Genomic DNA, 12,841 nt, shown 5'->3' with positions numbered 1-12,841 from the left:
ACATGCAAATTGATTCAACCAGATACGGAGGAGGAACACCTACCCTTTAACCTTCGAATCGCAGAGAAGAGAGTGGAGAACCGCCGTGTGAAGCGTCGATTGAACCGCCGACTGAACCGTCGAGAGAACCACCGAGAAATCCGTCGAGAGAACCGTCGAGAGAACCACCGAGATATCCACAGTCGAGAGGAGATGCCTCCGGAGGAGATCCGTCGACAGGAGAACCGTCAGAGACGAGATGAGCCGTTCACCCGAAATCACCTTTTCAATCGCCAAGCTTGAGAACGAAAAAGAAGAAGAACTGAAAATGTCGATCCATTTTCTCGACTCCCCTCACGAAAACTCATCGGCCCACTCCGGAGACGACACGTAGCTGGGAAGGACGCGCTCAAACGTATCTACGCTAACGACGTCGCACTAATTTTTCTATTTATTTCATTTATTTTTAATCACGTTTGAGCTAAGGACATTCATTAGAGCGACCGTTAATCATGGTCTTAGTGTCATTTAACACATAATCTCTATCTTCACGTTCTATCTCCAACCTAATAACTTAACGACCTTTTTTTTGTCTTGAAACAGAGCATAACAACAACACAACAGAGACGAAAGATTTTCTGTCTTAATCTCTCTCCAATTTCTCTGCTTAACTCCCTTGAGTAAGTTGACTCCTTCTATCTTCTTATCTGTTATGTTTCTCTCTGTCCTTATTAGCTTTGTAGTGTAAGTCTTATAAGGATTGAGTTTTAAACTATTTGCTTAACCTCTGTTTTTATCATGACAGAGAAAACAAATACAATTTGTTGCTGTTTCTTCCTTAATTGAACGGCTCGGAACACTTACATCTACTTTTCATACTATTCTTCTAACAATCGGTATGATGAATCTCAGAAGTCTAAATCTAGACAACTTTGAACGGTTCGGAAAACTTACGTCTACTTGTTGACTACGTGATACAGGTGCCATTCGGGAGTCAGTTGATACCAACAAAATTATTCAAAAGCAAAACTGAGGTACGTATTTGTTAGAAACGTTCCTGGTTTATGTACTTATGCATTGAGCTAATGATTTATTCAAGTGCTAGATTGGTTGGTTGCAGATTTTTGAATTACTAAATGTCTTCGAGTAATTCTAATCAAGCTATGAGGCAATGGATGTATGCAAGAATTGATCCCAATACCAATCAAGTCTCAAATTCATTTACAGAAGGATTGAAAAGTTTCATGGCTATTGCTAAAAACCATGTTTTATTTGCTCAAAAGCAGAAGATATTCTGTCCTTGCATCAAGTGTGAGAACAGAAAATTTCTTGATGAGCAAACAGTCGCTGGCCATTTATATAACAGAGGGTTTATGGCTAATTATCTTGTTTGGGTTGCACATGGAGAAAACTATGGAGTTGACGATCACCAGCAACATGCTCATGAAAATACAAACACACCCATAGATGTCTCCATGGAAGCTCAAAACTCTTATGTTGAGATGATAAGTGATGCCTTTAATGATCATACATCATCTCATATAAGTATTGAAGAAGATCCCAATGAAGAAGCCAAAAAGTTTTTCAGTCTGTTAAATGCAAGCCAAAATCCTATATATGATGGATGCCGAGAAGGACACTCACAATTGTCATTGGCGGCTCGATGTATGACTCTGAAAACAGATTATAACTTGTCTGAGAAGTGCATGGATTATATTGCTCAAATGTTGAAAGACTACATGCCTGCAGATAACACTGCCACTGCTTCATACTACGACACAAAGAAGCTGATGCGATCATTGGGACTGCCTTACAAAAAGATAGATGTGTGTCAGAGTAACTGTATGATCTTCTGGAAAAACGACGCAAACCTAGAAAGCTGTAAATTTTGTGGAGCTGCCAGATTCAAAAGTGCAAAACCTGGAAGAAAAAAAGTTCCTTTTCGACAAATGTTTTATCTGCCAATAGCTGATAGACTGAAAAGATTATATCAGTCAAAGAAGACAGCTTCACATATGAGGTGGCACAAAGAGCATTATTCAACTCAGGCTGGTAATGTAATGAGTCATCCATCAGATGGTGAAGCATGGAAACATTTTAACCAGCTATATCCTGATTTTGCCAATGAATCTAGAAATGTCTATCTTGGTTTGTGCACAGATGGATTTAATCCTTTTGGTATGTCTGGTCAAAATTATTCGCTGTGGCCGGTCATTCTTACTCCATATAATCTACCACCTGACATGTGTATGAAACATGAGTTTATGTTTCTCACAATATTAATTCCTGGTCCCAACCATCCAAAAAGGAGTTTAGATGTGTTTTTACAGCCTCTCATAGAGGAGCTTAATGGTTTATGGACTGATGGAGTTGAGTCATATGATGTATCGCTGAAGCAGAACTTTACATTACGAGCTATGCTTTTATGGACGATCAGTGATTTCCCCGCTTATGCTATGTTATCTGGATGGACAACTCATGGACGTTTAGCATGTCCTTATTGTATGGACGACACTGAAGCTTTTTGGCTGAAGCATGGAAGGAAAACATGTTGGTTTGATTGTCACCGTCGTTTTCTTCCAAAAGATCATAGTCTGCGCCGTAACAAGAAAAACTTCAGAAAAAATAAAGTAGTTGATTCTGATCCACCAACGATATATTCAGGCGAAGCTTTATGGACTGATCATGTGACGGGTTTACCAAAGACTGCTAACTGTGGAGGAGAAGGACATCCAAAAATAGCGGGATACGGTGAGAAACATAATTGGCATAAGCAGAGTATATTTTGGGAGCTACCTTATTGGAAACATCTTCTTCTTCGTCATAATCTTGATGTGATGCATATCGAGAAGAATTTTTTTGATAATATCATCAATACATTACTGAATGTTCAAGGGAAAACAAAAGACAATGTTAAATCCCGTCTTGATTTGGCTGATATTTGCAATCGCAAGGACCTGCATATGACTAATGAGGGAAAAGCTCCAGTTCCATTATTTAGATTATCTCCTGAATCCAAGACGTGTCTATTTAATTGGTTGAAAAAGGATGTTAAATTTTCTGATGGCTATTCGTCGAATCTATCTTCTTCGGTTGATTTTAATGGAGGAAAGCTTTCTGGAATGAAGAGTCATGACTGTCATGTTTTTATGCAAAGATTACTTCCAATAGCTTTTGCGGAATTATTACCTAGCAACATCCACCAAGCATTATCGGGTATTTATTTTTTATACATATAGTTCTTCTTGCATAAGTGATGAAATACAAAAATATATTGATGATTTTTTTTACAGGTATAAGTTTATTCTTTCGTGATCTATGTGCACGGACCTTGGACAGAGATTCTGTGGAGATATTAGCTAGCAATATCGCTATTATCATGTGTAACTTGGAGAAAATATTTCCACCATCTTTTTTTGATGTGATGGAGCATTTGAGCGTTCATCTCCCTCATGAGGCAAAGCTAGGTGGTCCAGTCCAATTTCGATGGATGTATCCATTTGAACGATATATGTATCATTTGAAGAAGAAGGCAAAAAATAAAGCTAAAATTGAAGGATCCATCGTAGAACAATATGTTAACGAGGAAATTTCAGATTTTTGTTCATACTACTTTGAGGCTAATATTCAGACTAAAAGTCGCAATGACTCTCGCAATGATGATGGAGGTGGCGTGCATAACAATTTATTTCCAGATATTTCTGAAATATTTTTACAAGGTGGAAGAGGCAGTGGGAAAGCTTTGGACGTTTGGTTGGACTCAAAAGATTATCAACGTGCACATTCGTACGTCCTTTTAAATTGTAGTTATCTACAACCCTTTGAAAAGTAAGTTTATCTTAATTTAATATTGGTCTTACCATTATTAGTTTCATAATACACTGTAAGTTTTGTATACAGATTATTCGAAGAAGACATAAAAAAGACGCATCCCACCACAAATGAGGCTCAGTTGTTTGATTTAAAAGAACGTCAGTTTGGATCATGGTTGAAAAAACATGTAAGTATTAAACTGACATCTAGAAGTATCTAACAAAATAAAGTACGTTACTTACTACAATTATTGTATTTCTCAGATTGGAGTTGACACTAACCACAGTATATATCCGTTATGGTTGCATGACTTGGTACACGGACCGGCAACTAAAGTAACCTCTTGGCCAATTTATTTTTGTCGAGGATACAACTTCCATACGCTAGATCATGGAAAAGATCGCAGTACGTTCAACTATGGTGTTTGTGTGAAAGGAACATCTGATTCAAGTGGAGAATCTGAATGTTATGGAATCATAAAACAAATATTTGAGTTGTATTATCCAGGAGTTGTTGGTCTTAGAATTGTTCTTTTCAGATGCGATTGGTATGACTCAACAATGGATAAAGGTGTACGCATAAACAGATCAGGGATCGTTGATGTTAATCGCTCTAGACGGTACGGAAAATATGATCCCTTTATTTTTGCTAGCCAAGCAGACCAAGTATGCTTTATATCGTATCCTCGTCTAAGCCAAGGAAATAGTAATTGGTATGCAACAATGAAGATGCAACCAAGAGGAAAAATTATATGCAGTGAAGAATTGGATCCGAGTCCTTTACAATACGAGAGCGATAATACAGTAATTATTCTTCTTCTCTTCTTCCTCCTCGGGCTTCTACTGTTCACAGATGAGGACGACATGCATGTACAAAGATCATATGCTTTCCTTGTTTCTTCACCTGAAAAAAAGAGAGAGAAAGAGTGGCGGTGGCTATTGGGAGGAGATCTTCACGGCCAAACCAGATGGAGCTCCAGCGATAGCAGTTCAAGCTTCGATGGTGCTCTCGGGCTTCCCCTGGTCTTCAATCTGTAGAAGAGTAGCTGAACCGACAACATATCCGAGCTTTGGCGATGTGTTCTGCTTCTCTTCTTCCTCCTCGGGGTTTACAAGAGTACAATAAAGGGTTAAGACCTGTGCTGTGGTTAACACCTGACTTCCCTCTTAAGACAGAAGAGCTTCTTCCTCTGCTTGACATATTAGCTAATAAGGTAAAAGCCGTGACGAGGCTCAGAGAGCTCCTGTATTTGCTCTGTTTTAACTGATTTTCAGTAGATGATGAAGCCACACACCCTGAAAAGTACTGGTTTTTGTATACATATATATGCAATACTGTATATATGTATATTACGACTTTTAGCATCAACTTCACGTCATGCATATTCCCTTTTTTTGTTGCAGAGAATGGTGGGAAAGCTGGAAGTGTTGATATCTCTTCTCGTGATCCCTTTGAGTATCTCGCAACTTGCCATATCGGGCATCATGTTGAAGTTCATCTAAAAGATGGGTCGGTTTACAGTGGCGTGTTTCATGCTTCTGCTGATGTGGAGAACAATTTTGGTGAGGAGACCTTTTTGTTCCTTTTGATTTTGTATTTAGTGTAGCAGCAGCCTTGATAGTAATGACATTAATTATATTTGCAGGGCAAGCGATAACACAACGGTGAGAGAGGAGATTGTGACAGAGAATGATCTAGAGCATTTGCTGCAGCTGCTTGAAGTTGGGAATGCGACCAGGGAATGGCAATCCATGATGGACAAGACTGCTCCAAATATGAGTTACCAGGCTTGGCGCCATGACAAGAGCTCCATCCGTGTACTCATCACTTTCACGATGCAAAGTCATCAGACAGTTCAGTGCCATGGGCGTCAGGAAGAACAGGAAACAAGCTGCTTCTAAACCTGGTTCCTATAGTTCCCGTTCCAATCAAGAACCGGAATAACATATCAGAGGTAACTATTTTCTATCTGTGAACTTTGTTCTGTCAGTGAACTCTGTGCTTGAATTGGCCAATACGGCTGTAGCTAGATCAATTCAGAAGCTTTCCTTGTTGTTACTTGAGAGTGACTGCATTAACTGGTTTTCTTATTGTTTTTATTCTCTTTTCAAGCATGTATTTGCTCTGTTTTAACTGATTTTCAGTAGATGACTTTGCTTAATTGTTTTAACGGTTTGGACTTTGCAATTATAAATTCAGCTTTGGTTGTTTTAACGAAATAAATACATAGTTTGTAATTGTTTTTACTTTTTAGTCAAATGTGTTCCCTCTTTATATTTCATTTCCCGCTCCACTTTAGTTTGTTTAGAGAATATTGTGCTAAAAAGATATGGAATATCCAATATCGAGAGGTTTAGATTTTATTGTTTTCTTATGTATATATATACAGCTTATACGGTGTCTTCAACAATCAAGTAAATTCAGCATCGTTCTTTGAAAGCAACTCATCTCCAGATGGCGAATGAGGGTCAAAATCATGGAGCCGCCCAACCTATGAATGTCTTAGGTGTTCTTAATCCATCCAGAGTCAATGGATCATTGTGGTAAAAAAGAAACACATGTATTTTTTTTATATATGAACCTCAGGTTAAAGTTTGAGTTGCGTTATATTTTTATTTTATTTTACAGGTTCAAACGTGATTCCGTAATCACTAGTGAGATAAGAACAATCATCCGATCTGATTTTCCTGGCCCGTATCGGAACTGGTCGACTACACCGCAACATGTAAAAGAGCGATGGTGGTTCACATTTAAGGTATATCACAAAACATTACATGTACATAAAAATAAAAACTTGTATTATGTTTCCATTGGAACAGAAATACTAATGCCATCGCTTAAGTTTTATGTATAGGGCTCTTACTTTTTTTAAATATATTTTCAGAGCAAATTCTTTTGGAACCACTTGATTGAATCCGAGGTGCGAAAGATGTTTTGCAAATGTGCTGCAACTAAACTGATTGATATGATCAGCCGAGTAAAAGAAAGAGGTAAGCAGCCATATTGGATCCTTGATGATTACTACAAAGATTTGGTTGCCTATTGGGGAACAGATAAAGCTAAGGAAAGAAGTAAAAAGGCTTCTAAGAGTAGAATGTCTGATCGAAACGGGCTAGGTCCTCATAAGCACCGAGCTGGCTCACGTTCATATGCTAGGGTTGCAGATATTTTGGTAAGAAGCATTGTTTTCATAGTACTACTAAAAATGTTATTTGTTATTTTCTAACATTTCTATTTTGTAGAAAGAAAAGAATGGAGATGCCTCCTACATTGATGTGCTGCGTGAGACACACAAGAAACCAGATGGGTCTTTTGTGGATGAAAGGGCAAGGCTAATTAGTGAAGGATTTGAAAAAGATGTAGCTGATCATATGCTTGAAGATGATATCCTTTCAACAGAAGAACTAACTGCAGAGCAAAAGAACCAAATGTATCTGAAGGTATGCAATAGTTTTAAAAATCTTTTTGTTTTCCTTGATTTCTTCATAGATTTTTTGTCTTACATATATTGTATTATACAGTTGGTTGATTCAGCACAAGGACGTGTGTTTGGTCTTGGAGCTCTCTTTAGTGAAGTTTCACTCAATGCTAAAATGCCAGTCACCATTGAAAGTCAGTTGGAAAATGATGAGTTCAAGAAAAAAGTAGAAGACATTTCTCAAGAAAATGAAGATATCAAAGAAAGGCTGAGCAAACTTGAAGGGTTGGAGAAAATGATTGCTATCCTTTGTCCAGCTATTCTATCAATGGGTGGCAACAACCAAGTTTAAACTAGTTCTTTTGTTATTTTTCTAAGGCTTTAGTAGTTTTTTTAGTTTTAAATTATTTCTGGTTTTTTTCTATTAATACGTTGTTGAATTCTTTTTCAATATTTTATTTTAATTAATAAAATTGGTCTTTTGACGTTTGTTAATTATAAAATAAATATGACGTACAAAAAAATCAATCTAATATTTTTTATAACAGAATACTAAAACAATTAATTTATGCAGCAGAATTGGTATCTACTGATTTATTAAAAAAAAAAAAAAATTATTTCTCAATTACCGTAAATTTTTTGGCACCAAATGTATTATTTAAAAGTAATTATAGGAAAATTTGCAACAACATTTGTTATATCTTTTATGAAGCAAATTTTGTAACAATTTTAAATTGCAACCATTTCAATTATACCAAAAAAAAATTATATTTGTTTTGTTGCATTAATATTATTAAATTTCAAAAACAAAAATGCAAATTTGCAATGTTGTTTGCTACATATTTTACGTAGCAATGACTTGCCACCATATATGGTTACAAAATATGTTGTAAATATACAACAAAATTGCTATAAAAACTTGTTGCAATAATATGACATATATTGCAACATTTTAATTTGTTGTTAATTTTGCTACGTGTATGCAACAAACACGAATTTGCAACATTCAAACAGCAAGAACTCAAAATTTGTTACAATCTTATTGCAATTTCATATTTGCAACAATATATGAGCATATTGCAACGATATATCAATATTGCAATATGACTATTTTCTTGTAGTGTCCAAACTATAAGATCTTTTTGATCTTATCTTTGTAATACTTTTATGTTTTAATTTGAAAGCTTTTAATCAAATTTTTGTTTTCCAATTTTGTCTAAAGAAAGGTTCATTTTATTACATTTATTATGGAAAACGAAAAAAACCCAAAAAAAAATATAAAAAAATCCACTGAGAAGTAGTTTTCAACATTTAGGCACTTGTTGTGGAGATCCAAAATCAGAAACAAATATGCGGTTCCAAAACAAGACAAATCGATTTCAAGAAAATAACTTTCCATCATGCCACTAAATTTAAGGTAGCAAATGTCATTTACAGTTTAGATAGAGTGAACTCATAAATCTTAACATAAGATAGAAAGAGAATCTAGTTTGAACTTCAATGGAGGTAGTAAGACTGATTATGAACTACAATATCAGTTGTTGGTGCCGTCCTATGCTGTTGTGGCGAGGGTTGCTGTGAAGAATATGAAGCTGTGCTTTCAGGGACTGGGGCTCTTCCATACTTACGCACCATTTGCCTCCAATATTGATCCCTTGTTAAATGACCTGGTAACGAAGACTGTTGTTTGTACATAGTAGGCAGATCAGGTTTAGGTGGGTGAACATCCGGCAATTGTTGGAAATGTGATTGATCTTGAACTTTTATGAGACCTTGAGAAGCTGGGAATGTCAGTGATGGAGGCTGCGGATGAGATGTCGCTGACGGGTAAGCTTGGGGTAGCGAAGCTGGAGCTGGTGGACGTACATTAAGAGGTTGGTGTAAAACCAAACTCTGAAATTGGAGCTGTGGTTCAGCTTGCATAGGAGAGTGAGTTTGAGTTTGAGCCCCATAATGAATTTCTGGCTGCACATAGAGTTCTTGATGCTGGGGAGCTAATCTTGGAAGGTGCAACCGTTGTTGATGCATGGAGTAACCATCATCATCGTTTTGGTAATACTGCTGATATGGTTGTTGGTACCATTGATCTTGAGTCAAGGTTGCAGCAGCTACACCGTGATCATGTGCACTCTCATGAGAGGTTGCCATAACAACATTAGCCTCATTGTCAGCATGCATCTGAACTTGCATTTCCTGATAGCATTATTACAAAATATACATGTAAGAAATTAAAAAGAAAAAAACAAGCATATATATGTACTGTATTTTTTTACATAAATATAGTTTTAAAATAACTTACAGGACAAACTTGAACATGCTCATGCCATTGAAGGTGCCCAGTTTTAGTTCCACACCTGGTACACATAACAAGAGAGTTGCCGAATGCACATCTCAAGTCATGTAATGGGCTAGCAGACAGAGAGCCAAGCCATGTGCATCCACTGTTTCGGTATAAACAGTACACCACGGTTTTGCCAATAGTATCAGCCAACACTTTATTTGATTCCACGAGTGGCTGTAAAAAAAGAAGATGGATATCTTTAATGTGAAAACAACCAATTAAGCGAACAGACAAGACAAGTAAATTATTTTGAAAGATGAAGAACAAACCATTGCATCAGTTTCCGTGACTAAGTAACCATCATAAGGGCACGCCATAGTGGTGTTTGCGACGTAAGATAAACATGGCTCACAGTATAAGTGACCGCACATAGTCTGGAGAGCTTCGTTGGGGTTGATAAGAAGTTGGCAAGCAGGACAGAAATGCTCCCAGGGAACTGATTCAATTTTAGCTATGCGTTGAATGTCAAAACCCATTGGTTCTCAGATCTCAAGAGCTGTCGTGACCTAATCACAAAGCAGATTCAAATAAGTCTATGAGATATATAACATTTGGAGAATTCAAAAATAGATAGATTCACACCAGCCACCACATGGAAATACAAAGAGAGAAGTGAAACGAGATACATTTTAAAGGAAACATTGAACTAAAACAAAGGAAAAAGACGAGATCAAGAAGCGTCTTTGATGGAAGTTACAGGATACTTACTAGTGAGAAAATTGATTATCGCCGAGAGAAAAAGAAGAGAGTCGAGACTGGAGATGACAATGCTTAAGGAGTTGCTGTAATATATATAGGTCTTTATTTGGTTTTTAACTTTTCTTTGGTACTGAAACAAACTTGAATACATGTAGTACAGTCAAGCTTTCTGTTTTTTCTTCTTCTTTTTTTTTTTGAAAAAAGGGCAGTCAAGCTTTCTGTTTATATAGATTTCTTTCTTATTCAAACGCTCATGTAAGATATATAACTAGATTTGGTCAAAATTTAAAATAATTAGATAAGTTCACACTCTTTCAGTTTATTTCTTAACTTATATGAATTCCTAATAAATTGTAATTTTATATTTAATTACATAAAATGACTTTACAAAGTAGATAAGTTACACATTTCTAAAACCTTTGTTTTCTGAACAATCCTCGTAGTCTTTTTTTAAAATGTGAGATAATTATCGAAAATATTATATTAACTGTTCTGAGACTCACACTAGTAGTCGGAAAAACTGATGTGCAATTGTTATCTTATTTGGTGGACCCAATTTCAATCCATTTTAGGTAATGGACCGAAATTAAATATATGGACCGCGGGACAGAAGCCCATAGAAAGCATGGAAGCTCGAAAGGGAGTCTTCAAAACCCCGGAGATCGTGAGAGAAGTTGCGAAGATCATGGAATGGAACGAGTATAAAAGAAGAGAGGAAATCGTGTATCCGGACACATAAAAATCCTAGAGAAAGTACACAATACACATGGACCTCGTTTCACATTGCTTTAGATTTGTTCTTCACTCGATTTTCTTTATAGTGTTGAATCCCATTTCCATTCATTGTAACCGATCTTTTACTCAATAAAAATCCATTTTTGTTAACCGATTTTTGATTACATCGTTATGTTCTAAAAATATCGTTGTCCACGTGCTTTTCATTCCCCAATTTACATTACAACCACTATCAAATACTTAGTGTAGATTTTAGTTTCTACATTACTGTAGCAGATTTTCTACTTGATGTTTTTTTTTCATAGTTATAAATGATATTTTCAAAATTTATGATATATCTATTTCTCCTAAAATAGGAAAAAGGTTATACGTGCACTTAGAAATTTTCAAAAACCTCCAACCCATATCCCAACAATAAGTTACCATAAAAAGTTTTAATTAGACCCAAAAAAGTTCCAATTTTATCAAAAAAAAGTTCATTTATTATATTTATAGAGAAGAAAAAAAGCACAAAAATATAAACTTTGAAAAAAAAAAGATCACTGAGAAATAGTTTTCAACATACAACCAGTTGTTGTGTGGAGATCCAAAATCAGAAACAAATATGCGATTCCAAAACAAGACAAATCGATTTCAAGAAAGTAACTTTCCATCGTGCCACTAAATTTAAGGCAGCAAATGTCATTTGCAGTTTAGATAGGGTGAACTCATAAATCTAAAATTAAGATAGAAAGAGAAAATAATTTGAACTTCAATGAGAGGTAGTAAGACTTGATTTTAATCAACAGGTTAGTAATACATTAACATTACATTGGTTCTAGGCTTAGTTTCTTCCAAGTTGAAGCTTACCTGACATTAGGCTCTAATAGAAAGTTAAATGGGCTGACTACATTAGTATTGGGCCAAAACAAAGCCTTCAAAATTTATTTTAATATTTGATGACAGTAGTCCTGGGAAGCGGGTCGGATCCGCCCCGCCTGACCCGCCCCGCCGCGGGTATGAGTCAATTTTTCAAATGTAAATCCAACCCGCGTGACCCGTTTAGAGTTAGACAGTATAACCGCACCCGCCCCGCATTAATCAAGCGGGTCAAGCGGGTAACCCGCCAGAATTTAAAAAAAAATAAAATTTTGGCCAAATCACAAAAAAATGTGACGAACACATACAATAGAACATAAGTCTTGCGTTTCATCAACATGCACAAGTTGTTTAATTTCTAACAAACAACAAAGAACACAAAATCAGAAATTCTTGTCTAAACTGAAATCAAAGACAAATTACAAAGATGTCTCTTTCTTGTTCTTGCCACGACCTCATGCTCAACCCCTCATTTTGTTGGTCTTAATCCATGTTAGTCCCTGTTCAGAACAGAAATACACGAGGAAGACTATGAGAACTCAACAACGAGAGAAACAGAGACATAAACAGAGATTGACAGATGAAACGAGAAAGACAAAAACAGAGAGAGACAGAGATCGAAAGAGACAGATATCAAGAGAGATCGAGAGAGCCAGAGGCACAGATCGAGATATAGATCGAGAGCGACACAAACATAGACATAGAGTTGAGAGAGACATAGATCGACATATACCTTGTTCTCGCCCGAGAGAGAGATAGCTACAAAGAGTCAAACCTAAAGACACAGAGATAGGCTTAGAACTGAGAAGTCCAGACTCGAGATTGGGAATGAGAATCGACAATTTGCAGAAGGCCAAAGACCAAAAGAGAGTGATTAGTCGGCAGAGAAAAAAAGACTGAATCCAATTAGGGCTTTCAGATTTTGTTTTTATCCGCTTTGAAAACAACACACAGTTACAAAGTAAAACTATAAAACGCCACACACTAATAATTTAAAA

The 12,841-nt window shown here is 36.3% G+C and overlaps 1 protein-coding gene and 1 long non-coding RNA gene across 2 annotated transcripts; one reads left to right on the top strand and one right to left on the bottom strand.

Moving 5' to 3' along the window:
* Nucleotides 1–546: 546 nt before the first annotated feature.
* Nucleotides 547–4,829, top strand: LOC108847021 (uncharacterized). The gene is made up of 7 exons (XM_057006456.1): nucleotides 547–659; nucleotides 785–875; nucleotides 960–1,013; nucleotides 1,100–3,195; nucleotides 3,273–3,807; nucleotides 3,880–3,979; nucleotides 4,056–4,829. Exons 4-7 carry the CDS (start codon nucleotides 1,116–1,118, stop codon nucleotides 4,827–4,829), a joined length of 3,489 nt encoding a protein of 1,162 aa, XP_056862436.1. The 5' UTR covers nucleotides 547–659; nucleotides 785–875; nucleotides 960–1,013; nucleotides 1,100–1,115.
* Nucleotides 4,830–12,131: 7,302 nt separating this feature from the next.
* On the bottom strand, nucleotides 12,132–12,782 carry LOC130509725 (uncharacterized). The gene is made up of 2 exons (XR_008943705.1): nucleotides 12,577–12,782; nucleotides 12,132–12,343 (listed from the first exon to the last, which is right to left on the bottom strand). It is a non-coding gene; the product is annotated as an uncharacterized LOC130509725 (long non-coding RNA).
* Nucleotides 12,783–12,841: the final 59 nt, after the last annotated feature.

Source organism: Raphanus sativus, chromosome 3 (assembly GCF_000801105.2).
Source record: "Raphanus sativus cultivar WK10039 chromosome 3, ASM80110v3, whole genome shotgun sequence".
Lineage (NCBI taxonomy): Eukaryota > Viridiplantae > Streptophyta > Magnoliopsida > Brassicales > Brassicaceae > Raphanus > Raphanus sativus.
Note: the sequence above shows the minus strand (reverse complement) of the source record. Positions and strands in the feature narration are given on the sequence as shown.